We start from the raw sequence: 27,454 nt of genomic DNA, 5'->3' as shown, positions 1-27,454 counted from the left end.
GGATCCCTGCTGTAGACAGTCTTATTCTTAAATTTAAAATCTGAACTTTCTAACAAGTACTTTCTAAAGTAACTTCCAGGGGAAATTAATAATGATAGAGTGGAAAGAAACTTATATAAAGAAGCGTGTGGTTGGGCATTACTCACTAAACTGAGTACGGTCTGTAAAATCGATCTCGTTGGAGCCTTGTACTGTGTTAGCTGGGAGTCAGGTGCAAGAATTACAGATCCCTAGCCAATCACTGGTAACTCTGAAAATCTGCGAGTTTAATGTTTCCTTAGCACCCATATATGTGGGTTTGACCTGCAGCTCCTCTCCAACATGTCTGAGGCAGCTCTGAAGTCAGATTTGCTTTTTATCTTGGAGAAAACCTGCAATACCTTCGCTATATGCCCATACGTGTGTTTGTAGGCTCTCAGGTGGGGTTTATCATTTAGTGTGAGAAATCTTTCAGATATTGGCAGATTTTTCTCCAACGAGCAAGGAGCTCTCCAAGTTTAATATAGGGTCTTCTGTCTGTGGCAGATAGCAACAGTATCATCTGTGAGATTAAAATTAGTCATCTAGTAATTTCTTCCTTATGTTTTAATCTGTACAACACAGACATGCAACTGTTGGCATGCTAGAAATAGAAGAATTGAAAAATTCCCACTGGATTGTAAGTTTCAGGGTGGAGAGGAGTAGTGATGGGATGGTCACATAAGCAAGCCAGAACAACAAAAGCCTGGAAGTTTTAATTTAAAAGCAGCATGAGTTTATCACAGAGATAAGCTCATGTAGACATGGCTAGGAGTAACGCTTACTTTCTAGACTGTGACTCTAAACTTAACTCTTAACACGTCTTTTAAAACATTCACTTTCATCTTTATGACTTTTCCATTTAACAAATCAGAATTTATATAAGGTCTGTAATTCTTCAGTCTCTGCTGGCTTTTTTGACTGTGGATTTGGCTTTAAGTTCTGTTATACACAAGAAACCTAGCGAACTGACAGAAATCCAGAGGTAGTAGGAGTAGAAGGGTGTCTACTAGTATTTACCTCCTCCTTCTCTTTTTATTTCATATCATCTTCTGTCAGTTGCTCTTCTTGCTCCTTATCTCTGATGGGTATCGAGCTCAGCTGGTATTAATTCTTCTCTTCCTTTCCTCGGTAGGATGCCACGCGCATGGCCTCAGCTGGCTGCTTAGCAGAACTGTGTGCGTTCCTGTCGGAAGAGGAGCTCAGCACTGTTCTCCACCAGCACTTACTGGGTAGGTGAAGCTGTTTATGGTGACTGGAACTGAATCCGAAAAGTAGGGGAAGATACTTTCTTAGCCATTGGTTCGGGAAAACGTTGTGACTAATTATTCAGATTCCTCTTCTTTATCTTAAACCTGAATCTCTACTCTAGATTTTCTTGTACTTTTCCTTGCTCGTGGCTGTTCATTTGAACACCCTGGTACATAGCTGAGCGCAGGGTGGTAGTTGTAATTTGGGGTTACCCATACTTTTTTTTTCTGGATTTGTTTTCAGATGAGTTGTCGAAAGTACCAGCACGGCTGAGTGATTGCTAGTGCTGACAGAGAGGATGGGAGGTGACAGGATGCTCAGGCAGGGTGGACGGGAGGGCCATTCCGCCTTTTTTGATGACACTGTCATCTTAGATTGGCTTGTGCTAATTGCAGACCACGTCTGATGGCTTCACATGCTTTTGGAGAATTGACTGATTTGCCCCTAAGTTAGATAAAAGCGTGAGTTTTGTAGGAACTCATAGTGGCTGGGAGTGCTATGGGATTGCTCTCCTCTATGGGATTAAAAAGGGAATCTGTTAGCTGGTTTCAAATTACAGATGACTCTTACAATTTTATTAGAGAGTCAAAGCTTGTGTAATTGCGATGCCAAGGCCCATCACGCATTACGTGGTGTGGGCCTGACTGGGTTGAACACCACAGAGTCACTTGTTAGTGTCCGGTGTCGGTCTCTGCCCAGGTGTTCCTGTCTGGTAGCGGTGTTGTGTTCTAGCACTGTTTGCACGGCTTTTTGGGAGGAGGAAGCACGGCATTGCTTTAGATGCTGCTTATTATTTCATTTTATGGGAGTGAATTGACAAACTGAGAAAGCGTTCTTAGATGAGGAGGAACGGATAGCGGGAGCCTTGCTATGGTTCTGTTCTTTCATTTGCAGCAGATGTCTCTGGCATTGACTGGATGGTGAGACACGGACGAAGCCTGGCTCTCTCCGTGGCTGTAAATGTTGCTCCCAGCAGGCTGTGTTCCCCCAAATACTACAACAGCGTTCAGGAGATGATCCTCAGCAATGCCACTGCTGACAGGGTAAGTGCTGCGTGAGAGTGGGCGAGTTCTGTTGCAGGCGCTTGTTGGGAGTAGTTTTAAAAGGTTCTCTGTGTTACCGAAAACAGAACAGAACAAAAATCCCCAAGTGCCATCTGAAAATTCTCCCCTGGCTGGATGCAGTTTTACAGTGAAATTACACGACTGTTCTGATCTCTGTGGAGATGAAGGTTAAATAATCTTCAGCTGCAGAGTAGCTTTCACTGGGAGTAAATCACACTTCTGCTGCCCTATTAAAGTTCTCACTCATGGGCCAGATTTACAAGAAGTGCAAATATTTCGCTTTAGCAGGAGGATTTTAAATCTAGGGTTGAATGAGTAATTTGCTGTAGGGAACCTGGGGGCTCTCTGGGGTCTGCCACCCTATTCCATGTGGCTCATAGTCGCATTATGATTTTTTCATCGTAGTACCCAATAACATTTACCCAATGTTTTCCTGCTTTGCATGCTACCGTTTTTTGAAAGATCTGTTTAGCCTTCCGCAGCAGCTCACCAGTCCATGAGACCATGAGCCTCGTTATGAAGGCTGTTGAACTCTGCTGCAATAATACCGATTTCTGCCTTTATGTTGAAGATTCCCATTGCAGTTAGTGGCATCAGAGGGATGGGCTTTCTTATGAAATACCACATGGAAGGAGGAGGGAACCTGCCTCCAAAACTTTCCAACCTCTTCATTAAGGTAAGGCTTTTTATGGTAACTACCTGGCGTTGTTGTTCTCCTGTGATCTGACTCGTCGTTTGAGCTAACTCGTGGGTGGCTTTCTCTGACACGTTTCTGCATGGTAACCCCGCTTGAAAACTGAAAGCTCGGTTGCCTCATCTGGGGAAGCTCTAAATCCCCTGATCCTTGAAAATCTAGACATGTCTTTTTGTGGCAAAGTAGAGACAGAATCGCTTTATCAGCCTCCTTTGCAGTTGTGAATACAATACCGCTATCCCTGCTCTAATATGGAATTGGACTTTTGATCTTCTGTGGTAAACTTCAGCTTTGATTCTTAAGAGTTCGTTTTTCCCTTTGCAGTAACAAACAGCTGGCAGAGCAGCAGAGGAGAGTGGGGGGGAGTTGTCAGGTTTTTAAGGTTGCTAAAGGTCAAAGGGCCTTTGTTAGAAATGCATCAAACACCCACTCGCACCTTACCTGGTTTTGCTGCAGTACTTTTTGACTTCCACTGTTGTGGAAGGGAGTAGCTCCGAAAGACTGAGATAAAAGAGGGTACTGAAGTTAACGCTTTTTTCAATTCATATCTATCTAAATATTCTACCTCAAAATTCCTTTCTTTCTTGGTTGTTCTGTTTTTTTGGTGTGGGGTTTATTTTGGTTTTTTTTTCCCCCCTCCCATAAAAGCATCCCTCATGGTAGACAGGATCTGAATTTTGAACAGAGAAGATGGGGGAAGATAGAGTGCTTTTTATTTTGTCTGTCATCTTTATTGTAAATAAAATGTGTTACATTTTCAGATTTTATATTTCTTTTCAATTTACTTGAAAAACTACCAAACATGCAAATTGACGCGATGCAGGCCATCATTCTTCAAAGCAGACTTTTTGTTTGAAATTCTATGTTTATATATTAATTTGTATCATAGTATTGTATTAAAATGTAAGTATCACAATTGTCACAATACCTTTATCACAGTTGCAGTGATAATAATGCAGTTGACATTCAGATGTCAGCTTTCATGTTTTAAATGTGTTGAGATTAAATCAAAAATACAAAGCTCTAAGTTTTTTTTTCTTTATTTTAAAATGAAATAGGCTGTTGAAAGGCACCTTATACACCAGCCAGAGACTGACTTGGCTGTTGCTGCTGATTGAGTGTATTTTAGAGAGATGCTGACTTAGTGGTCATTGTCATTTCCTGAGACAGTTAGAGACAGAAAGAGAAGCGTGTGACCTGTCATCAACCACGTTTTTATCATTTTCTTTTGAAAAGGTGTCTTGTTTTCAGTGTTTGATCTTCTCTTGCTGTTAAACAGTTTAGTCAGACTTGTTGATAACAAGTTGAAGTTGAAACTTCAAGTCAGACTTGTTGATAACAAGTTTCTCTCTTGTGTACCTGTGAGTTGAAAACTGCTTGCTTTTCTTGTTATAGTCTGAAGTACTTAAATTAGAAAAAAAGATAAACTACTGCTTTAAACACCTGTCCTTGGTGTATCTGAATTCAAGTCCATCTTTGTCTCCTTCAGTGTCTCCAGAACTCATCCAGTGACATAAAGTTAGTTGCAGAAAAGATGATCTGGTGGGCAAATAAAAACCATCTTCCCTCACTGGATCCTCAGACAATTAAACCAATTCTCAAAGCGCTTCTGGACAACACAAAGGACAAAAACACCAGTGTAAGAGCCTACAGCGACCAAGCTATTGTCAATCTTCTGAAGATGAGAGCGGGTGAAGAAGTGCTTGAGGTATGAGACAGAGGAAAACGTAATCCTTGGTAGGCGGCTGCGTCACGTTGCTCTGCATGTGGTTAGGTGTTGTGCCTGCAGCCTCAGAATGTGCTGGCAGTCTCCGGGGAAATCGATGGAGTGGGACAATCCCATTTGCCTTTAAGCCTTCATCAGTATTCTCATGCTAAGCCTGAAGAAATAAGCAAAACTGATACTGTCCAACCTTACAGTGCAGTATTACTAAACTCAAGGTGTTTAACATACCTCCCGTGCTGAATATAGTAGCCTTGCTTTCAAAATGCCATAAGCCCTTACTGTGCTGTAGTTACCTTGGCTAGGACCATTAGTTCATTGCTTTTGTCACGTGTATAACCCTACTGCAGCATTACTGGCGCTAGAGAGAGTATTTTAGGATGGACTACTTCATACATCCATTTCCAGACCTCTTTTCTAAGTTTTAGCTGCTTTTGGGTAGTTCCTGTGTCTGGAATCATAAAACCAGATGAAGGATTTTGGTATGTTTGAAAGACTTTAGATAAATACAGCTTGTAAGGCACTGAAGTTTATTCTTATTTTGAATGGTATGTCATAAGGAGTTGCTAATTGGTGTTGTCTTCCTTCCACAGTCGGTTTCCAAGATTCTAGATGCTGCCAGCTTGGAGCTTCTCAACGAAAGCTGCAGGAGGTCTCTGAAGAAGCTGGCTGGCCAGGCTGACTCTGATGAACAGATAGACGACACTATACTGACGTGATGGTAAAGCTCCAGACGACAAGAAAACACTGAACCAACCGCTGCATCAGCATTTCAACTCAAACACCTATTTTAAATGTTTTCATTTTTGAAAATGTTAATTCTGATGGGATTTCATGAAAAGGACTCCCAGAGAGTATTTTAGTATCAAATATACCAGAATAGCCTTAATTAGACCCACATTAGCTGAAAATTGAAAATTTGGTCCCCTTTTTGAAACAGATAATGCACAAGAAACAGATATACTAATCAATACTGGTAAATTGTGGCCGATTGTGAGATGTGGCTAGAGCACATCAGGCTTAAACTCTGGTGACACCCGTTTCCTTTCCAGCGTCTGTGCAAAAACCCCAGTACTGGAAGTATTGTTGGTCTTTTCCACAGACCCTGTGAAGCCGGAATAGAACTCGGTGAAAGTTAAAGCGTATTGTTTTTGCGTACTGCTAACTTGCTGCTTGTGACGGTTCCGAAGACTGAAAATCCCTGTAAAACGAAGTATTTAAAATAGCCTTAGAAATCACAAATGCGAAAGGGGGATTAAATGCAGTCTGTTTAAAGAAGGAACATTTAATAAAGGCTCTGACTTTGATCCTTCTGGTGTAAATTGTTCTTTTTACAAATTCATTTGTCAACAACCTTATACGGTGATGTACTTCTTGGACGTGCTTTTTCTAGGGCATACAGTCTGTAGAGTGGGTAGTGCTGTAATCTATAAAAACCTTTTGCAAAACTGAGGCAAGCTAGGGTTTAAAACCAAGCCAGAACTGACATTTCATGAAATTTGTAAGTAATTACTCCTATTCATTTCTAAAGTATTTTTGACTACAGACAGCTTTTTAGTTATTCAACTTGTGAAAAGTCTTCTATTTTTATGTCTTCTGAGGCTTCACAAGATACTTGGCACTTCCAACATACAGACTTTTTTTTTTTGTCAGCGAGTTGTACTGCTCCAAGAAAGCAGTATTTTATTTTACCTGGCCACATATACTTCTTTTTTAAAATTTTGTTTTAATTTACTAATACCTTTTATGCCACTTGATGGAAATAGTGAAAATCTTGTGCAGAATACAAATTTTTAGGAGGGAAAATGAGCTTTACATTCTGTGTAGAGTAATAGTTAAGTGAGCCTTATCTATTTTATAAAACTACAGAAGCTGGTTGCACCTGAGAAGCCAGAGCATTAACATTTGTTGTTTCAAATGGGTGGGTTGTTTCAAATGGGGGGGATCTTCCTTGCATGTAACTCTGGATGGCTCAAACCATGATGAAGGGAGGAGAACACAATACTACACATCATAAAATTTCAGAGCATAAAATGTAACCCCATGGAACACACGTTCTGCTGGAACCATTCTGCTATGGCAGTAGCAGCAACCAGAAAAACACTTCCTCTTTGCCGTACTAATGCCTCAAACAGCCAGACACAATCTCGAGTAGGTGTTTGGGAGTGCTGGGCTTTGTTCTGGCCAAAAGTACAAGAACCTGTCGAAACGTTCTTGACATTATGTCAGCTCTCAAGCCTGTGGTGTAGGCTGCTGCCAACAGAGATTTGCTGTAGGAGTCAGTGGAATACTGTTGGAAGGATCCGGGAAAATCAGCTATTTTACCCCCTACCTAAGATAGGCTCAGCTCCAACTGAACCATTCCTAACTGATTTCCATAGAATTGCTTTTTATAGTGGTGTATGATGGAGACTCCGTAACCTCTCTATGCCATCTATTTCATTATATAAACTTTTTCAGACTGTCAGAGCTTACCTCGTGTCTAAAAAAAAAATAATCTTCCTTGCTGCTACCTGAGTCCATTGCTGCTTGTCCTACTCCCGCAGAGACTGAAAATAGTTCATTTTTGCAGCAACTGCACTGTCACTTCAGTGTTCTCACCCCTGGATGAAACAAGTTTAGATTTTCTAAGTCTTTTCTCACAGATGTTCATATTTTCTAAACTTACACTGCTGTCCGCCGTATCTGTTCCATCTGATTCGTATTTGCCTTGTGGTGTCCGCTGCTGGGCCGCGTCTTCTAGGGGAGAATGCTGCTTTGCAAGCCCTACGTAACACTGTTGTCTATCCCAACACAAGGTCCCGGTGTTCTTTTTTGCAACAGCACAGTGGTGTTGACATCTTTGATTTCTGATCAGCTATGAAGCCAAGCTACAAAATCGCTCTTTGGCTATTTATTTCCAATCTTGTATTTATGCAGTTGGCTCTTTCTACAACACTGCAGTTCTTTCCAGTTGGTCTTACTGAAACTGTATTCCGCTTATTTCATAACATTTATCTGCATTCTGAAGGTGGTTTTTAAGTCTGATTTTGCCTTCCAAAATACTTGCAAATCTTGAAACTATGTATTTTGCACTGGATTGGTAATAATCAAAGACTGAAAACTCAACTAAACGCTCTTAAGGATTTGGCAGTCTCAGGGCACTGGAATTAGCTTCACCTATAATGAATTAGCTGTGTTTTGGGGTAAGAGAGGAACAGCAGTTCAACCGTGCAATGCAAACACTTTAGTGCACTGAAACATGTACAAAATTTTATGCCATTCAAAAACTACTAAACAGGTGGCAAAAAGCTCAGTGGTTGTATTGGAATCACTCCATCACTGCAGACAGGAAGAAAGAAAAAAATTGCAAGTTTCTCTGAAGAATGGCTGTTTGAGCTCTTGATCATGGGCACCTTGGCTTACCTATTTGATCTCAGATTCTAACTGATGCTCCACATAAACATGTGAAAGAAAATTACAGTTAAATAGAACCCTTTTTTATTAACTTGTGAATTTTAGCCAATAAGATCTTTTGTTATTTCGATTATTTGTATTTCCACCTTGTGTAGCAGCAAGTGGAAAAACGCATTCATCTTTCCAAACAGCAGCTGAATTTATGCACTCAGTTTAGTTGCTTCTGAGAGGGAGGAGGTAAAAGGTAGGCGCTCACTTCCGCGTACTGCGAATATGCTGACTTTCCAACTACAGCGAAACACTGAATTTGGATTTTGATAGCTACTTTTCACTAAACTATTTATACGCTGCAATATATTACATCAGAGATAAAATACCCATAATTTTTGCCACAACATGAGATCTGATAAATCGATTGTGCCAACTTGGAGACTAAAGAATTAATTTTTTTCTCATTTCAAATGTCTTAAAAATACCAGTTGTCAGTAAAAGATAATTTTTCCCCACAACTGACTGTAATAACATCTTTGAACTGTCAAGCAACTGTCTCTGAGTGACAGCTGAACTGTGTGTATTTCCAGAAGATCAAAAAATAATTTATGAGAGATGTTTAAACTTACAAGGTGCTAAAAATTTCAATGGAAAAGAGACAAATGTGAAAGCATAAAATATTCAAATATTTTGATTTTTTTTTTTTTTTAGGTTAAGTCACAGTTTGTACTGTCCATTTTATTAGGTAACATCACGCCATCTCACGCTTTTCACATGAAGAGGTGTAGGTAATAGCAGTCACTGTGACTTGGGGTTTGAGCTGGTGGTTTGTACGCTGGATTCAAGGGCTCTCCCTGCAGCTACGCAGCGTCCCCAGTTACCCTGATGCTCGGGGCACGTGTTGGGTTACACGCGGGGCTGCCCAAGTGCTTTACTGGGGTGGGTGATATGTGGTGGCGGCACCGGGCTAGGTTTGGGCTAGCTGCAAACCCTCTTCTAGCAGGGTTTCTGTGAGCACGTCTGTTAAATGACACACGCTCATGTCTGGTAGCACTCCAGCCTTTCTCCTGCTCCTCAGTTAGCTACATCATACATCTGAGGATAACGCAGAACGAGCTATAGGGTGTGGTGTTTTAAACCATGAGTTGCAGAGTGAATGCGAGATGGAGGCCATCTCAGTGGAGTTCAGGGTCTGTGGGACTTGACAGGGGTGAGCTTCGAAGGCTAGAATACTTTTTGAAGGTTGAGATTAAGGAAGGTTTCTAATTAAAACCACAGACATTAGCCATATTGTTGATCAGAAGTATTTAGAAGATGCAATTTTATGTGCTAAAAAAAAAATCTTCATGCTATTTTAGCCATGCTGGGTTGGTTTGTTCCCAGATGAATTGCATACAAATTGGACAAATATAACTGTGGAACCATACCACAATATCCTATGCAGAAGAAACAGGAAATTAGAATTGGTTAGACACAATTGCGTTAAAAAATACTCTTACTCCTCTTAACAAAACCCTATTGTATAAATCCAGAGAAAAGAGTCTATAGCTTTCGAGTCAATGTTAAGGGAAAAAGCAATACTGTCTGTCATTCTTCAAGAAACATTCACAGATCACAGCAGAGCTGTGGCTGGACGGCACAGCTGGATTTCAGCCACTCCAACCCCCGTGCTCAAAGCACGGTCAAGTAGCGCAGGTCGCCAGGGCACTGTCCGGGCGGGTTGGGCTCCAAACCTCCCTGGGCAACCGGTCCCGGTGCGCGAACACCCTCACAGTGTCACTGCAGGGGTGTTCTACTGGCCTCAATCTTTTACTTGCGCTTGGGTCCTACCAAAAAGATCCTCAAAGTAGGTGCATCCTGCTCTTTAAGCACCTTTAGAACAACTAAGTAGACTGTAATTATCAAAGGCATTATGGATTGGTATTTTCAAGCTAACTGTCCTTGATTTCTGTGTCTTCTTTCCTTTGCCCGTTTATAGGCTCAGTTGACCATAAAGGTCTGTGTTCTCCAGTGCTAATACAGCTCTCCCCATTTGAAAGACAAATGCATGTTAATGAGATACTTGCGTCAATGAATTGTAAACTTATGGTTAAAATTTAAAAAAATCAACTTAAATAATGATGTCAATATTTTGGTTTGAATCTATGCTAAACTAAAATTACTTTTAAGATAGATGCAATACCTAGCACATTGCCTTTTGTTATTGTGTTTTTATGTATGTATTGAGAAGCCTTAATAACTGGGAAAGGAAATTCTAAGTAATTTACATATTCTACACCAAAACACTGCATTGTTTGATCTCAGGAGTTCAAGTACCAGTAAGAACAAATATTTTTGTAGAAAAATGATCAAAGAGAAAACCAGCACTCTTCTTGTGCCGTGTCTCCACCTAAAAGCAGAGATCACCTAAAAACTGATCACAGTGTGTAGTCAGTATCTGTGGAACTGACAGCAAAACTACTCAGGCTGTTTGTGTGTTAGACAACTGCGAGAGTGCCGTTTGAAACTCTGTGGATTTGGGCTATGGATGGGGCAGGCACAGCTGCCGATGTGTGTGAAGTCAAGGCCCTGCCTGAGCCATACACAGGCACGTCTCTGGATTAAAAACCCCAGGAATCTAATTCCAGGCTGGCCTGAATTGCCAGGCCTGCGTGACACAGCTGGGCATTTCATATCACTGCCGTGGTATGAAATGATCCTCACCTGCAGGCTGGGCTCTGACGGGAACTGTTCCTGTAGCTGTGCGACTTGCTGCTTCGGCGCACAGGCGTCGAGGCGAAGCAGCAGAACGCGTTCCTAGCCATTGTGGCCTGCTCCTGTGCCTTCCCAGGCGCGGAGCTGGCAGTGCCTGAAAGCGCTGGGGCTCCCTCGCGCCTCCAGCGCTTTCCTCGGGGCGGCCTCCCCTTTTGCTACGCCCGCAGGCCTCACGCGAGCGCCTGCGAGAGCTGAGGCGGACACACCGCTGCCTGCCGGAGGTGGCCCGGCGGCTCAGCACAGGGAGAAGACGAGCTGCCGGGGCGGGAAGCAGGGCGCGGCGCCGGTGCGGGGGAGGGAGGGCGGCGGCCCCGGCGCGGCCCGGCCCTCGCAGCTCTGTGGTGGCCGCCACGCCGCGCGAGGAACCCTCGCTCCGCCCCCCTCTGCGCAGGCGCTGAGCGGGCGCATGCGCAGCGCCCGCCGCGGAGGCGACGGGGAGGGCGTCGCCCTTCCCGCGCAGGCGCGCGGCGCCGCGCTCTGCGGAGTGCGCGCATGCGCACGGGGAGGGGCGCGGCGCATGCGCGGCGGCGTGCCGGCGCAGCTGGCGGCCTCCGGGGCGGTGCGCACGCGCGGCGGCGCCGCTGTCAGTTCCGGCTGTTTGTTCGGGAAGTGGATCCGGCCCCGAGCCGCCGCCGCCGCCCCTCCCCCCTCCCCGCTCGCTCCGCCGCCCGCGGCCGCTCCCGCCGCCCCGGCCATGGCCAGGGACTACGATCACCTCTTCAAGCTGCTCATCATCGGCGACAGCGGTGAGGGCGGGCGGCGCGGCCCGGGGGCGGGGGTAGGCCGCTGGCGGGGTGGCCGCCCCTCGCCTCCGCCCGGGCCGTGAGGGGCCTGCGGGCGGCGGCGGGGCCGGGCCGGGCGGCGCGGGGGCGGCGGGGAGGGCGGCCCTCCCCCGGGGCGGCCGCGGGGCCGTTGCGGCCGGTTCCCCGGCGGTTGCGCGCTCGGCGCCGCGGCGCGGGGCTCTGCCCGGGCGGGCCGCCGGGGCCCCCGCGCTTTGAATGGGAGGGCGCCTTGGCTTGGGCTTCTCCGTCGTTATCTGAGGCGCCCGCGAACTGCTGCCGCGGGGTGTTGCGGTAACCAGCTTGGCTGGGCTTGGGAAAGGAAGGTGAGGCACGTGTAGGCAAGGGCAGCATCGGCATTCCTGCCGGCGCCGGCCCTGGCGAGCCGCGTGTCTGCGGGCGCCCGCTGAGCTCTCGCTGGGACGCGGAGGGAATTCCCTTCCCCCGTGACAGGCAGGGTAAGGCATCGGTGGGAAGGGCTGGCTGCTCCTCAGCCCCAGGAACCGTTGTTTCCGTGTGGCAACTACTACGTTTTAATACTCTTTATTGTCTTAATCATTCCTTAAGACTCTTTCCGTGCTTCAACCTGAAGTCTCAGTTCTAGAGTTTGTCACTTTTTTTAATAAATCCTTGAAGAGCTGGTCGCTTTGTGTACTTCTAGTTATAGTATGGGATGCGAATACCTAAAATAGTTATGGGTAAGGGGTAGTTAGAGATTTTTGAAAACAGAGCTGTGAATACTTCTACAGCAGTTTCAGAAACTTCTGGAGGGCTAGCGTGTGAACTCAGCCTGTGTCTGGTGCTTTAGTCTCTGGTGCTTTAGTCCCAATAACAATTGGGACTGGGAAGATTCCTGCCTTCAGACCAGTTCAGTGTTGGTAACACTCCAACAGCTTACAGTTTAATTTCCATAAACTGGAGAAGATGGCATCCACCCTCTTCTTTTAATAGAGGTGTGGTCCATAAGGCAGCAGGTCCCGGCATGCAGCGAGGCATGGCTCTTGGGTGGAAGTGTAATGTTGCACGATCTTGGCAGTTGTCACCTCCAGAAGCTTTAGCTGTATGTAAAAATATTTTATTCTATACTAAACTGCGTCTGTATGAAGGATCTAAAGAGGGAGAAAGGGCAACAGCTTCAAGACAGCTTAAAACCTTAGGCGCTTTTGGGAGCCTATGGATTATTAAAACCAAATGCTGCATTCTGAGTAGAGCAGTAACTCTCTTGCTTGCTGATGAGTTTCAAAACTGTTCAGGCAAGATAAACAGGATGGTGAAAACTCTGAGGAAGACTTCTCATTTTGAACAATTAAATGAAATTTCTTAGCTGAGCCTTCTTGAGTCCCTATAGTGTATCTGGTGAGAGAAAAGTGCTGAGAGAATTGTCGGGTTGCCTGTGCTTCTCTGTTGTTAATTAAATCTCACTATGTCGTTTGAGTATTGATTTTTCTTTTTTGTTTTTGCTAACCCCAACAGGAAGGCTTTGTCCCTGCTTTCACAAAACAGTTTGCTTGCCTTGTTTATTGATGTTTATTCCTTGCAGTAGGAAGTGGACTGATAGTGCATAGGATGATTATGTCTCATTTGCTTTCCCCTGTATGCAAATATGTCAAGAGGGTAGTAGGTTTGTGTGTTTTTAGAACAGGTTATCTTGGAAAGCTGCTGGTGATCTCAGTTGTGCCAAATATTTAAAAATCATACAGATGATCCATGCTTTGCATGAGCTTCTATAATTCATTCGTGCTTCTTTAATTCACTGGTATGGCGCAGAAATTTGCTTTTAATTTTGATTTTGCAAAGCCAATAGGTCTTTTTTTGTTTTGTTTCATTTTGCTGTCTTCAAGCAAAGAGGCCCTGCTAGCCTTCTCTTTTCAGCTCTTCAAATAACTCTGTGTAGGAAGTGCAGGGTCACGAAGAGTGGTTTCTCTATACGTGAACAGTGTGGGTCAGAGGCAGTGTTTGTTTAGGGAGATCGTTGTCATCGGGAGCATGTAGAACTTCCTGAGTTGAGGAGGTTTCTCTAGAAGCTGCCTGAGCGCTGAGGGCAGTATGGACGAGACCGTGTCTGTGCAGCGGTGGACAGTCTGACAAAGCATGGTCATGTGCAGCTCTGCAGCGTGGCCTGAGGCTGACTGATGCTTTAAGAAGGTGGTGTGGTCTGGCAAGTCCGTGGGTTCCAGCATCTACTTTCTTTTTATTAAGCTGGAGGCCAAGGCTGCTTGGTCGAGAAGCATAGTACTTGCTGAAGCCTTTTTTTTTTTTTTTTTTACCTTAGCCAACTAGTCTTTTGCAGGGGTTTAGTTCTTGCTAAATAACCAGTCCTCTGTTAAGCTTTAGGAACTACTCTACTACCTTTTTTCAGCTCAGAGGTATTCAGTGCATGCACACTGTAGCTTTGTATTTTTTCGTAGCATTCTTTTTTTTCTTTACGATTTTTAACACTCAATGAGAAGTGAGCATGGCTTCTCCAGATGTCTGGTGATTTGAACCCTTTGCAAGTGAGATCTGGCTTACTAGAATCATGCAGATTTTTAGGTTTTTTTTTTTTTGCGTGCTGGTAACTATCTTCAGATGCCAGCAGCTGAGAACTGTTGGAGTTCTATATAGTCTTTGCACATGCCTTTTGCACAGGTCTTCTATTAAGAAGAACTTGCAAGTTATACATCATCAAAACAATTAGCTTAAGTAACTTCTACCTGAAAAGATTTAATAGATAATCACCCTGGTGAAGTTGAATTTCCTCTTCATGCCATAGCAGACTTCTTTTTTGGGGGGAAGGGAGAGGAAGGGACATTAACAGCAGAGATGTTATGCAGAAATAACAACTTTGAGACACTCTGATACCCAGATTCCCTTGGCTGGGTGTACAGGAATGAGCTTCTTGATGAAGCACTGTGAAAAATGCTTCCCTGCAACAGGGTGTGATCAGGGTGCAAACAATCATATAAGGAAAACCCGGATGAAGTGCTACTCAAAGCACTTAGAGAAATGTTTCATGGAACATTTTGGCAAAAGGTACAACTTCAGAAAGGTGTGTTCTTCCTGATAGATGTGGAACAAGCCTATTTTGGATGGCAATATAGAACAATGGTTCCCAACTCCCCTGTTTGGTTTAGGCTTCTGTTAGACTGTGGCCATGATAACATAAGCTTTATGGTACCAAACCCTAGTCTGATTGTCCAAGTAGTCCAAATTCCACTGCCGTTCAGCACGGCATAAATGAATGAGAGGTAGGCAGTGGTGTTGAGCATGATGTGCAAGTGGAATTCAACAGAGTAGTTCAGAGCGGTGTCCTGAGTACTTGTCAATTAGCATGACATACTAATTTTTGGATCTTTCCTCAGCAAATGTAAGTCTACTGATCGTATACGTGCTTTTAGTGTTTACTCTTTTCTGACCTCTTAGAACTGACCACAGTTCAAAAGCGACTATTTGAGAGTTTGCTGAGGGCTGGAGGAAGGAGGGGACAAAAAACCCCCTGCACTGCTACAAGAAGCATACTGAGTCTTGGAGTGACTGCAGTGTGCTTGATCAGATCTTCAAGGAGAGTGCTGAGATGAATAGTCAAGGTGGATGGTACTAAATTATCAGCTGAGAAAAGGTCCTAGTTAGAGTTAAAAATGCAATGAATGGGTAAAATACTGTTATGTTACCTGACACCCAAGATGACTGTATTCAAAGATCTTGCTGTCTTTGTTTGTCATAGGTGTGGGCAAGAGCAGTTTGCTGTTGCGTTTTGCAGATAATACGTTCTCAGGTGAGTGTATTGTTTACTTCAGTAAGTGAAACGGTCAAGGTCTGCTCCAGTGCTGCTGGTTGGCAAGGAGCTGTTCTTCTGCATTCACCCACTGATAGCTGTACAAGGAATACATTATGTTTCTAACTTTGCTTCTCTTGGTATAAGCCTATACAAGCCATCCTCTCTGATCTTCACTGGCAACTGAAAGTCCCACAGTATTTAAATACTGACATGGTTCCAGAAATAGCTTAGGGTTTTTAGCTTATGCTGTGCTCTGTGCAGACTTCCTATTGGCCATTTGGGATTTAGATTGATTGAATATTGTGGCTAAACCACTTACATTTGTGACATAACTAATTTATTGGGAGGAAACTCTTAGAACAGACTGTATTCAAAGTAAGTGATTGCACAAGCATTTAAAGCAAAGCTTTGTCTCAAAATTTTCACAGGTGAAATACTTGCATAGTTACTCTCCATTTCTTGAGATATTTGGGTGCTTACTCTTGACCACCAATGCGGTAGAAGAATAATTTTCTTTTGTAACACTGAGTTTTAAATTTTGAGGGTGGCATGGGAGAAGTGGCTTTATGGCTAGAAAAAAGCTATTAGCTGCAGATAAAAATATGCAGATCAGCATGACCTGATAGGGCATCTTGAAAGATAAGCAGGTAGGGGGAACCTTGTCCTCCTGTCCAATCTGAGAGCTACTGCCAGATAGCATTCAGAAGTGTGCTTTGGGACATCCAAAATAAACAAGACTTAGGTTCTCACTTCTCTATGCTTTCCCTTCAGGCAGCTACATTACCACAATTGGAGTGGATTTTAAAATCCGGACAGTTGAGATCAATGGAGAGAAGGTGAAGCTACAGATCTGGGACACAGCTGGACAGGAGCGCTTCCGGACTATTACATCAACGTGAGTATAACTGGGCTTAGTGATATGTAGCTTAGAGTATGGGTCTTGTAGTTTAGAGTTACGGTTTAGATATTTTAACGTTGCAGTTGATGAGCTAATGATAGCTTTGCTGTCTGTACAGTGGGACTTCTCTCAGCTGTTTTAGAACGGATAGCGGTAGTGATATTGTGGTTAGGTTTGAAACTGGGATTTCAGATTTCCTCACTCTTGTGTGCATTTCCATGATGGCTTTGTCTTATTCCTCTGCTGCTGGTTTCCAAATGGTAGAACTGGAGTTATTTCGCTGTTCTGCGTACGCTAGAAAACTTGTCTCTGAAGCCTGTCCAAGAAAGTCATCCTCTGATTGTATGTATTGCAGAAGTACAGAGTGCAAACTCTCCATCAGTGTCGTATAACTAAGGAATAGCTTTGAGATCGGAGAACAGGATTTCCGATATTTCGTTTTCTTTCAGGACAAATGCATTTTGGCGGCTATCTTTGTGTGGAGCTCTGTTGAAGCAGACGCCCACATGAAGTTAACCTTTTCCTTGGTTCGAGTTCAGTTTCACGCTCATTGTCCTTTTGAACAGCGTGTGCACAGCTTTTCCTGTTCCTGAAGAAACCACACCCAGAGCTGCAGTGGTGAGAACTAAGAATAAAATGCGTTTGTAAACTGATTGCAGTAAAGGTGGGACTGCTCACTGTGGCACTAGGGGAAGAGGAAGAAACACACTTGGAAACGGAAGTTTTGTTTCCTTTGAGTATCAACAGAAAACAATAATTCTTGAAAGACCTAGGTGTTTCACTTGGTCTTTCATGACTGACTTCTCTTTTGGCTCCTATTTGAGAGGAGGATCGTTTTCAGCTGAGGTATTGGTTAACTTACTCAGACATAACAATAATGAGATGGGTTGCATCTGTGTTATGTCTAAACAGCTAGAAATGGCAAAATTGAACCTGATGCGTGCATCGCCCCTTTCCTCTGCGCTTCCATACGGATATTACTGGATTACTTCCATTGTTTCTCAGCGGTTAGCTTGAAAAAACTCGGTTGCCTCTTGTAGGGTTCCTGTGTGTGACGTCACTTCTTGTTCCAGCGCTGCAGGCAGCTCGGGGCAGGAAGCGGTGAGGGGGAGGCCGCGATGCGCTGCTGCGGCTCCCGTCAGCTGTGCGCATAGGCTGGTCACGGAGTGCCCCAATTAGTGCTGAGTCAGCAAAGGGCCTTCCTGTTTTCAGATTCCCTGACGCGTCTGGGAGCTGCGTTAATGAGCGTTGGTTCATGGGGCTGATGCCAGCTGGTTTAGAAAGCCATGGTATCCGGCACTGAACGGGGAATACCAGGAAAGGAGGCTTTCTTTTGTGAACGGGAATAGCTGCAGATCGGACTTTGCGTAGTGTTTTATGTAAATCTTTTTCTTCGATCAACACTGAAAATGGAGAAGCTGAAATGGTTTGAGGGCGTTTCTGCCATGACCTGTTTGAACTCTGCTACTGCTTTCTTTCGCATAGCTTTTTACCAAAGTGAGGTATATTTTACTCTGGGGGAAGTGAAGGCCCCAGTTTTCCTGCCTTAACTCTGGCAAAGTAGTTACAGAATCTTCCATGGTCAGGAAGGAAAGATTTGAATTTTGTGCAACTTTAAGCAAAGAAGTTCCTGTGTCCGAGTGCATTTGAAGTGTTGAGGAAAGCACTTTGGGAATGCTGGTTCCATTGTCATGAGGGCTCCTCTTGCTGTTAGGTCGGGAGCTGTGACTGTCTAGTGTTAGCTGATATTTTTCAAGAGGCACTCAGTACCTAAAGATATCACCTATAAAAACAGGAGGTAACAAGATTCTGATTTTAGAAATGGTTCTATCTTTTTTTTTTTTTTTTAATTGGCAAAGTAATACCACAACTGATTTGCTTATCCCAAATTGAGTGACGAATCAGTTACCATGCTAGTACTTATGAAAGGGCTTGGCTACCAAATCATGGGTGGAGTGTGAGTGCACTGTCAACAGTGTAGTAGTCTTTGTCTAGTCTTTAACTGGATTGAGGTTTAGATTGAGGTTAAGAATATAAAAAGGTGTTCCTTCAGAATTACTGAAGGCCAGGAAGTCCCTTTACGGTTAAAGGTAGAGTTCAGATTGATGTTGAGCCAAGCCTGTCAAGCAAGCCTGAAATTAGAGCCCATCTGGTAATAATAGTAATAGGTTGGAAGTACTGCTGTGTAGACCTAGGATTGCAAAATGGTAGAGGTGGTAGGAAGTTAATAGTAGAAAATTGGGGAACATTAAAAGGTTGTTCTATTTTGATTTTACTTGACTACAGCTACAGAAGCTGAAAACCAGAATAAAACTGTTAAGGAACAGAAATCAAATTGATCTGGAGTATTCTACAGAAACTCGGGAAAAATAAACTAGACCAGAATTTCAGACTGGGAAGTCTAAAAGACAGCAGCCGTTTTTACTGTCTATTAAATGTGGAAATACTGGGATAGCTGGTGCCTAGTGGGAGGAGAGGCCAAGTTGTGTGAATTTGATTGGCATGGAACGTCATCCAAACTCTAAATTTGATTTAAATTCACCAGAGATGTAGCATGCCAGGACTCAGCTGTATTAGCAGGAATTAATATTAAGGTGCATGAACAGCCGGTTCCTGTACTTGATTTGCTCTTGTAGATAGGACTACTGTGTCCTGATTCAGGACTGCGGTTTTAGGATTTAAGCTTTAAATAATAGTTGTCAGATGCTAGCTCAGGATGAATAGTAATAGCAGAAGGACTTTCTGCCATGCATTTGTGTGGAATGGCATGTTCAAGAGAGGGATAAGCTTTCTGAGATGATAGAATTGATGTGTCTTGTAAATCAGATATGATGGTCGAAAGACTAGTCAACTGACCTGTGACAATAGATATGCTTCCAGGAACCTGAAAAAAAGATGAGTATGAAAACAGATTATAAGAAGTCTCTGGAATTGGTTAGAATTCTAGAGGAATGAAAAATAAGGAAACATGTATACGACAAACTAGTGAAATATTAACAAAGATGCTGGATTAAACCAATGACCTGTCTTTCATGTTGGCCAGTTACGTATTTTTTTTTCTGGAAAAATGAACGTATGTGCCCTACTGAACTGATGCAGTCAATAATACTCTGTCTCTTCTAAATCTGACTTAGCTACTGTCATGCTTCATGAAACTAGTTATTGTAACTCCAGGTGCTAGCCTTGGGAAGCATTCACTAGAGGAAATCTGAGAACTTTCTTATTGGTATCTTGTGGTAGGGAGTACCACAATGAATGGCAAAGTGTTCCCTTTTGCTTAGAAAGGTAGTCTCCAGAGATGTGAGGGGAGAATGCGGGTGGGTGAAGGACATGATGAGTTTGGTTAACCAGTTCTGAAGATTTTCTGTATCAAGTCTGCAGTATTAGTAGATAATGTTTCAAAGGCAGTAAGCTTATGTCTTTAAGCTTCTTTAAATAGAATTCTGTAGGTAGAACAAGCAACTTAGGTGTTTATTTCAACTTAAATGTTAGGATTCTTCAGCCTTTTCCACACCAAAGCTAAATGTAAAGCCTTTAGATCTAGGTAACTTTTCCAACCATGTGGAAGATAGTTGGCTACTACTAAGCATCCAAGGGCAGATACAGGTCAGGTTTGGTTGTCTTTCACCTCAATGGGATACTTTCATGGATACTGTAAACACGAATAACTCCTCTATAACTTCTTTTTTTTTTTTGCTGCATTTCATTAATGTATTTAATGCTAGGAGTAGTAGCAGGTACTGGCTTTTGAGGTTTGTAGGGTACATGGTAGAGCGCACCTACCATATAGAGGACAGCTAGCATCAGTCATTTAGTCCTTGAATGGGAGGCTGAGATTGAGAACTTCATTTCTTTTCTGCTGTCACTTCTGTGGTCTCCATCTTCCCTAAAATGTGGCTGGGAAGAAGATAAGGCATTCTTTCTGTAGTGTCAAAGCCTCAACTACCTCTTGGTTGCCAAAAGCACAAAATTTACACCTACTCCTCCCTGAATGCCAAAAGCCCCATCTGTTCTCTACTCACCAAAGCCTACAACTTGTTATAAAAGCAATTCTACACTGCATCATTCTGAAATTTGAAGTATGGGGTAGGATAAATCACATTTTGTTTTCTAGCACTGTCCTGCACTTGGGGTTGGAGAATCTTTGCTGTACTTGTTAAGCCTAAAATGTTATCTAGGACACAAGGCTGTATCTAACAAATGACAGAAAATAACATGACTAGCTTTTTGAGAAAAATGTGTATTATGGGGCTTAAGAGAAAATAAAAGGTAGTTGTGGTCTTATCTCTCGGGCTGCTGAAAGGTAATGTCAGCCAATGGAGAAAATGACATTTTAGTGCAGATGAGGGGTTGGCAACCTTTCCAGAACGATGTGCCAGACAATTTTCCCTTCCAAAAATAGAAGCAGTGTATGCTGGTAGGAACTCAGCAGGAGTCAAGGGTTGCTGTCTTGCACAAAGGAAGATATTTCTGATGAGGTGGTTGGCAATATTAGTGCTTTGCGGCAGGAGCTCCCAGCTCCTGCAGAGTTTTGAATGCCGTAAGGTCTCTGCTGCTTCGTCCAGCCCACAGTCCTCATCCCTAGGAGCAAACGGCGACTATGCTGACGACGTGTCAGGAGTGGGATCTGTACGTGCAGGGCGCGTGTTATTCTATTCCCCACCATCACATGCTTTGCTCAGAAGAAAGCGTAGGTGCGTGGGCAAGGTGCAGCAGGGTGCTCCGCTGGGTCCTCTGGTTTGGATGACTGGGATAGCAGGCATGGTTTTATGGTGTGCGCAGCAGAGTGAAGCAGCTCTGCGTAGGTGTAACTGAACCACTGCGTTTCTCTAAAGGCTGAATGTTGTCTTTGCAAATGTAATGCTGTTAGGGAGGAAGTGGTAGGTCAGCCTGAGAGTTGCTGAATTAAAAGACTATTAGGTGATATGGGAGAGTTTGAAGATAATTAGTTTATTGTTCAGATGTGGAGAAATCCAGTGTGTTGGTAGGATCGGAGATCTTTCCCGTTCTGATGCTATCACACAAAACAGTATTCATCAAAAACCGTGTGCAATACATGCTAGTGTCAGGAGAGGATGGGTTATTTTTGCAACGTGTGGATTCAGGCTATGGAATACTTTTTCCTCCAAAGGATCTAAGTTATGAATAAAGTTGAGCTTGTTGTAACAAAGCAAAGCACAAACGCAATGCTGTAGCAAGTTCTAAAGCTATTAAAGGAACTGATTGCGAATGGACTAGAATATTTGAAAGTGCAGGATCTCTTATGAGCTGGGAATAAATAATTCTTACCTGAGTTAGTCCTTGCCAAGGCAAGTTGATGTACAGCATAAATTACTGGTAGAACATGGCATGGAAGAAATATTTGACTGTCTTCTGAGAGTGCCCAGATGAGCAATAGGAGCAGGCTCTCCTTCTTCTGTAGAGTATGTATCGTGTCGTAGAGAGTATTGATGTCCAGTGGGATTCACTACAAAGTGATCATGAGAGGGAAGGGGCGGGGGGAGAGGTGTGCACTCTGTATGTGATATATGCCTGTCTGTGGCAAGTCTGTCTTGATGTTTTATAAAGGCGGGTGGCTTCTGTTATAGAAGGGATGATGAGGCTGCAGTGGGGAAGAGATAGTGATTGACTTGCTCAAGCGCATCAGTAGCAGAAGTGAGCCGAAGCTTTGAGATCTTCTGTAAGGTAGTGCGTTTGGATTAGATTAAAAGGCTTTGAAGTTCAAAGGTGTGTTCGCCAAGTTGGAATAAATTATCAAAGGGAACCAGAGTGGTCACAGTGGACTTTAAAGTGCGGTGGAAGGGACAGTGCTGCAAGAGGTGCTTGTGGTAAGAGATCAAGCTCTAGAAACGCTGTCACAACTTAAGGGAAAATCCTTGACTTTGGTATGTTGAATTCTTGAATTTGTTTTATTAAAAATCTTAATGTAGATCATAAGAAAGAGGAGTAAATGAAAGGAATAGAATAAAGCTACACAAAATATGAAAACTGGATGCTGGTGAAGACATCACTGTCAACTGTTTCAATTACTTCCCCCCCCAAGCTGCCTAATTTGCAGTATAGAAAATACCTGGTAGCCCTGTGAATGTGGCTGAAAACTGAGAAGGTGGAGCTTCCTTTCTTTTTATATAGCATTCTCATGGTGCGCATACTGCCTGCCTTTAGTAGGTTCATGCAGGTGATAATGTTGGAATTTGAATTCAGATATTTTTCTTGCATATCAGAATTGCTCCTCATCTTTTAAAGGTGCTGGTTGCCCAAGACTAAGGGGAATAAACTGAAACGAAGCTTATTTTTAATGGCTAAAGGTAGCGGAGCGCATTGAATGCACATATGGAGTCGATCTGTTGAGTAGGAAGGTGTGATCAGAACACAGTCGCTCAACAAGACGGAAATTTTTGTGAGCTCAAGAGAACTGTGACTGAGGGTTGAGTATATTTGGAGATCTGCTGAAATTTTAGTCTAAGTGATCTTTCACAGATAACAAAATTACTGCAAAAACTTGATGTGGCTTGTACAACGCAAAGGTTCACATCACAGCCAGTTCTGAGGACATATTGGGGGCACCGCTACCTTTTGCTCACGTAGCCAGAAGACAGTATTCGTCTTTGAAGGTCTTGACAACTGAACAAGGAGGTAAACAGCAGTCTTTGGACTTTGAAACCTACCTGTATAGACTAAAAGAGCAGGGATCTCTGTAGGTTTAGAGGAATAGCATGTGATCTAGCTGTTGTAAAATAGTTAGATGACTCCCAGTGGTAAGAAAATGGGGGCACTTGATTGCCGTAATGTGGGGATTTGTTATGAATCTTGTAGAAGCTGCGTGAAGGAGAAAGAGCTGAGAAGGTGAAACATAGCTTGAGTTAACATTTATTGTCTTTTCCTGCTCCATAGGTATTACAGAGGAACACATGGGGTCATTGTTGTCTACGACGTAACCAGTGCAGAATCTTTTGTGAATGTAAAACGGTGGTTGCATGAAATTAATCAAAATTGTGATGATGTCTGCCGGATACTAGGTAAGTTTCTGAGAGTTAAGAGAATCTTACTTAGTGGACTGACCTGCTGAAGTACAAAACTGACTTTTTTTTTTTCCTTTCCCTTTTCAGTGGGGAATAAGAATGATGACCCAGAGCGAAAAGTGGTAGAAACAGAAGATGCCTATAAATTTGCTGGGCAGATGGAGATCCAATTGTTTGAGACAAGCGCCAAAGAAAATATTAATGTGGAAGAGGTAACATAGTACGCAGAAGAGTATAGATAAAATGACGTGGGGATAAAGGTTTGGGAAAAAATAAGAATTACATTCTTCCCATTGAGGAAGAAAGATAAAATGCTTTATACAAGTTGCAAGTGAGTAGGTAAAATGTCAAGAAGAGACATCCGACTGTGTTTGAAAGAGTTGGGGAAGCGAAATGAAGGAGCCCACATTGCTCCTCACAAGCTTTACAGTGCTAACATATTAGGCATGTTCTCAGAAAAGACTTGTCACTAGGGAGGATGTTTCTGGGAGGGAGGACTGCCCAATCGTCACTCCTGGCCTCAGTTGCCAAACTGAGCTCTTCTTATTTCTGGTTTGGGAAGGGGGATAGAGGTGTTACTGATTTAGCTTGGGGGTGGGTTGGGAAGGTACTGGATTTCTGCTTGGCCCGTAGTGGGTTGGGGAAGATCTCTTCCTCCAGGAGGAACTGTTACTGAAATAGCTAGAAAAGTGGAGTTGCTTCAAAAGAACAGCATCCCACAAAAGCTAGCCTGAGTTCCTGGGTGGTCTGACCTTGCTTGTTTCTCTTGCAGATGTTTAATTGCATTACAGAGCTAGTCCTGCGAGCAAAGAAAGAAAACTTAGCAAAGCAGCAACAGCAGCAACAGAATGATGTGGTGAAGCTAACGAAGAACAGTAAAAGGAAGAAGCGGTGCTGCTAATGCCCTTTCCCTGCTGCAGAGACTCTGCTCTCAGACAGATCAGCCCCTCCAGCTAGACTCGGGCAATTCCACTGGGGCAGGCTTTGGGAGGACTTTCTCAGTTTTGTGCCGTTATTTAAAGATTATTTTTTCTCCATGTTTTCTATCAAGAGGCGCTGGCACCTTACCACTTCAGTGCCAAGAAGGTATCGGATGGAATCTTGCCCCTCTCTCCTCCCCTGCTCATTCCAGTGCGCCTTGTAGACAAGAAAGGACGTTGCCTACCAAGTGGACTAATTAACCCAAGAGTTTGTATATAATGTATATTGCTTTAACCAGCCTCGCCTCCCTGTTGTCGCTTTGGCTTATGCCTTCTAAATGTCAACCAATCATGGACTGCAGAGTTCATCTTTTTAAAGAAATAGTACAAAGTTCTTAATTCGAGTTGGCCCCAGGCTGGCAGCAACTGCTTCCTGGGGCCTCCGGCTTCATTTCTGCTGGGCTCCAGGCTGGCAACTGGTGCCGCTGGGGCCTGTGGCTTCACCTGGAGTTCCAGGCTTTTTCTGGGGCTCAGGCTTTGTTTTTCTAGGTACCAGGATTGCAGGTGTTGCTGCTGGAGCCCGGGGTTTCACTTCACCAGCCCCTGGGCTGGCAGCTGGTGCTGCTGCTGGGGCCTTGAATTTCGGTTTGCCATGATCCAGATTTGTGGCTGGGTCCTTGGGTTTCACCTTGCGCTGCAGCCCAGCTGTACCTGTGCTCTCCTTTAGTTTGTATCAAGATACTGAAAAACAAACTGACCTGCAGAAGTGGGATTTATTTCGGTAAAACTTTTTTTTTTCCCCCTAAAAAAAAAAAGCAAAGTTTAACTCCTTTGACCTCTGCTTCTGGTTCTGCCAGGGTCCTAAGTGAGGGTCCATTTCTTTTGAGAACAACAAAAACCATGTGATTCTGCCAAAAAACCCCCCAACTTCTCCTCGTTGCCCTGTCCACAAATAGGCGATCTGAACTTGAATGTGAATTTTGGTGGCAAAGCTTTTGTTTTTGAGAGAGAAAAGGCATTGAAAATAAATCCAGCTGTTCTGGATTGATGTCTGAACATGAAAGCTGCTGCAAGGTTGTTCCCAGGATTCTTCTCTTAGAAAGGAGGACTGCTGTTTAATGTAAAGAAACGGAAAGCTTGCTTGCTTGGGTTATGTGGTGGTGGAGGATCACCCATGGAAATAAACTGGTCTCGCTGTGCTCAGCAACGTTTTCCTGGCCCTTGTTGGCCTTTCTGGGAAAACAAGGGCTCGGTTCATCAGCCTGAACAGAGGTAGTTAAAGGTGGAGAGCGTATGTGCGTGTAACTAAGATATCAAATGTCTGGGCTGAAAGTGCGTGCTCAGCACCTGAATAATTGCCGAAATAATAATAAAAAAAGAATTTTCCCTTAAAATGGCTAACAGGCATGGAGGGTATGACTTCCCTTAAGACCTTGAGGGTGGACGTACTCAGTTTGTCAGCAAGTGGAATTGCTGGCCTTAGTTTGGTTGGGTATGATTCACCGATGTCCCTGAGCTTTGAATCAGCCCACTTCTCTCCCTTCCTCCCCCTCCCCCAGGAGAGGCTAAATTTTAGTCACTTACTTTGCCTGCATTTTTTTAGATTTTACGGGTTGTGGTAAGAGCCCTAACATACAATCACATCACAATCAATCACTTTAAAGACTTTTTTAAAAACGCAAACAATGAATGTGTAACACGTTTTTCTTAATCGGTTCAGGTGCTGGGAGTATGTATCCAGCTGCCTTCACCCGTCTCTTTTCTTCACATATCTTTTGTTGGTAACCCAAGAACAAGAACGAGCTGGGATGATATTGCTAGTGTGAGCTCTGGTAATTGTAAGACTTGAGCGGCTGTGGAAAGCGGCGGTTTCAGTTACACCAGTCCACCCTGTCTGCTTTCTGATGTCGAATGTGGCTGTGCCAGGGAGGGAGCTGGGTCGTCCTCAAAGCCTTCCTGTTGCAGTGAAGCTGTCCTGGCGGTTACCGCTTCTGGATTAAAGGGCCCAGCTGCGTTACTTTGGGACTCTTGTGGTAGTGTGCGTGCAGATCTAGGAGGAGTAACTTCTTATAGCCGGAAGTAAAGAAAATGTCTGAATTTACTGGAAATGATGCAATAAAATGAGGAAATGGTGCACCCAAGCCTGGAGTGTTCTCTTATATGGAAAGATCGGTCCTCTTTGAGCCCAGGTCTTTGTGGCCACAGTTTGAACTCTGCCGATCCAGGTGTCAAGCTTCCTGACTTAAAGTGGGATTTTTTTTTTTACTTTTTGCTAGAGCTGGCTGTAGAGGAGCAGTTCTCTCTCTGCTCTTGCCACTGACTATTCAATTGGAAGGGGTGGGGACCGTGTCTCTAGTGGTGCTGATGTGAAGTTTCCTAAATGTTGAGCAATGGAATGTCTAACTGGTTTGCTAGGATTATTTCTGTAATGAAAGTTTCTAATTATGCTTTTTAAATAATTTTAAAAAACTAAAAATAAAGGTTACAAGCTGCCAAATCTTTTTCGAGGCTCTGTTTCCTCTGCTGTCCAGCATCTGGAGGTGGAGGGTGGCAAGCCAGGGGTGAGCTCTTCTGCTGTACGTAGGTGGTTTTTTTTCCGGGGGTGGGGGGGTGGGTATTGGCAAAACCACAATTAATGCTTTCAAATGTTTAGTTGCTATTCTACTTTTTAACTGTGAATGAAAGAGCAGGCTGGAACTGGTAACCTTATTTCTGTGTGAAAGTGGGATGCTTGTGATTTTGCTAGAGTCTTTTGTCTGTTCTACAAAAGTGTTGAGTGAGCTTTGAAAGCTTCTCCTCAAAGGCAGCAGGGGTCAGACCCCGAGTTGATTAAAAAGCATCTGGAGCCTCTCCTTGCTTTCCCAGGAAATGAACGTATGTTCTTCTGCGTAGGAACGACGCAGCCGTCGCTGTGCTTGCTGCCCTCAGGTTCACTTACCCCTGCCTGCCCTTGACGCACACGCGGCTGTCGAGGGCAGGTCCTCACTGCGGGAGGCGTGTGGCGGAAGCGTGCTGTGGGAAGGTGCCTTTTTTTCTGCCTGCGCTGTTCTGGTGTGGGGTTCTGTTCTGGCGCTCTGTAGAGGGGAATCCTGAGGACGAGTAGAGCGTCTGAACTGCAGCTGGCGCAAGCTGGAGGTGTTTCATTGTCCATCTGCGTTTTGTGTCTAAACTCGTTGAAGTTTGAATA

General features: G+C 43.8%; 2 protein-coding genes across 7 annotated transcripts in view; both read left to right on the top strand.

The window, feature by feature from the left end:
• The window catches only part of GCN1 (GCN1 activator of EIF2AK4), a 43,439-nt gene extending 37,382 nt beyond the window's left edge, over positions 1-6,057 (top strand). For 4 of the 6 annotated variants that reach the window (XM_075167302.1, XM_075167300.1, XM_075167304.1 and 1 more), the window contains 5 exons: positions 1,154-1,250; positions 2,164-2,312; positions 2,905-3,009; positions 4,517-4,735; positions 5,344-6,057. In XM_075167302.1, coding sequence (XP_075023403.1) covers positions 1,154-1,250; positions 2,164-2,312; positions 2,905-3,009; positions 4,517-4,735; positions 5,344-5,469 — 696 coding nt within the window. In that variant the 3' untranslated portion in view covers positions 5,470-6,057. Of the gene's footprint in view, positions 1-1,153; positions 1,251-1,512; positions 1,731-2,163; positions 2,313-2,904; positions 3,010-4,516; positions 4,736-5,343 lie in introns of those variants that run through there. The other 2 variants (XM_075167301.1, XR_012676394.1) reach the window with 2 other exon arrangements.
• Positions 6,058-11,345: 5,288 nt separating this feature from the next.
• Positions 11,346-26,408, top strand: RAB35 (RAB35, member RAS oncogene family). The gene is made up of 6 exons (XM_075167299.1): positions 11,346-11,637; positions 15,374-15,424; positions 16,199-16,322; positions 23,220-23,344; positions 23,435-23,559; positions 24,120-26,408. Exons 1-6 carry the CDS (start codon positions 11,409-11,411, stop codon positions 24,246-24,248), a joined length of 783 nt encoding a protein of 260 aa, XP_075023400.1. The 5' UTR covers positions 11,346-11,408; the 3' UTR covers positions 24,249-26,408.
• Positions 26,409-27,454: the final 1,046 nt, after the last annotated feature.

Source organism: Calonectris borealis, chromosome 18, assembly GCF_964195595.1.
Source record: "Calonectris borealis chromosome 18, bCalBor7.hap1.2, whole genome shotgun sequence".
Taxonomy (NCBI): Eukaryota; Metazoa; Chordata; class Aves; order Procellariiformes; family Procellariidae; genus Calonectris; species Calonectris borealis.
Note: the sequence above shows the minus strand (reverse complement) of the source record. Positions and strands in the feature narration are given on the sequence as shown.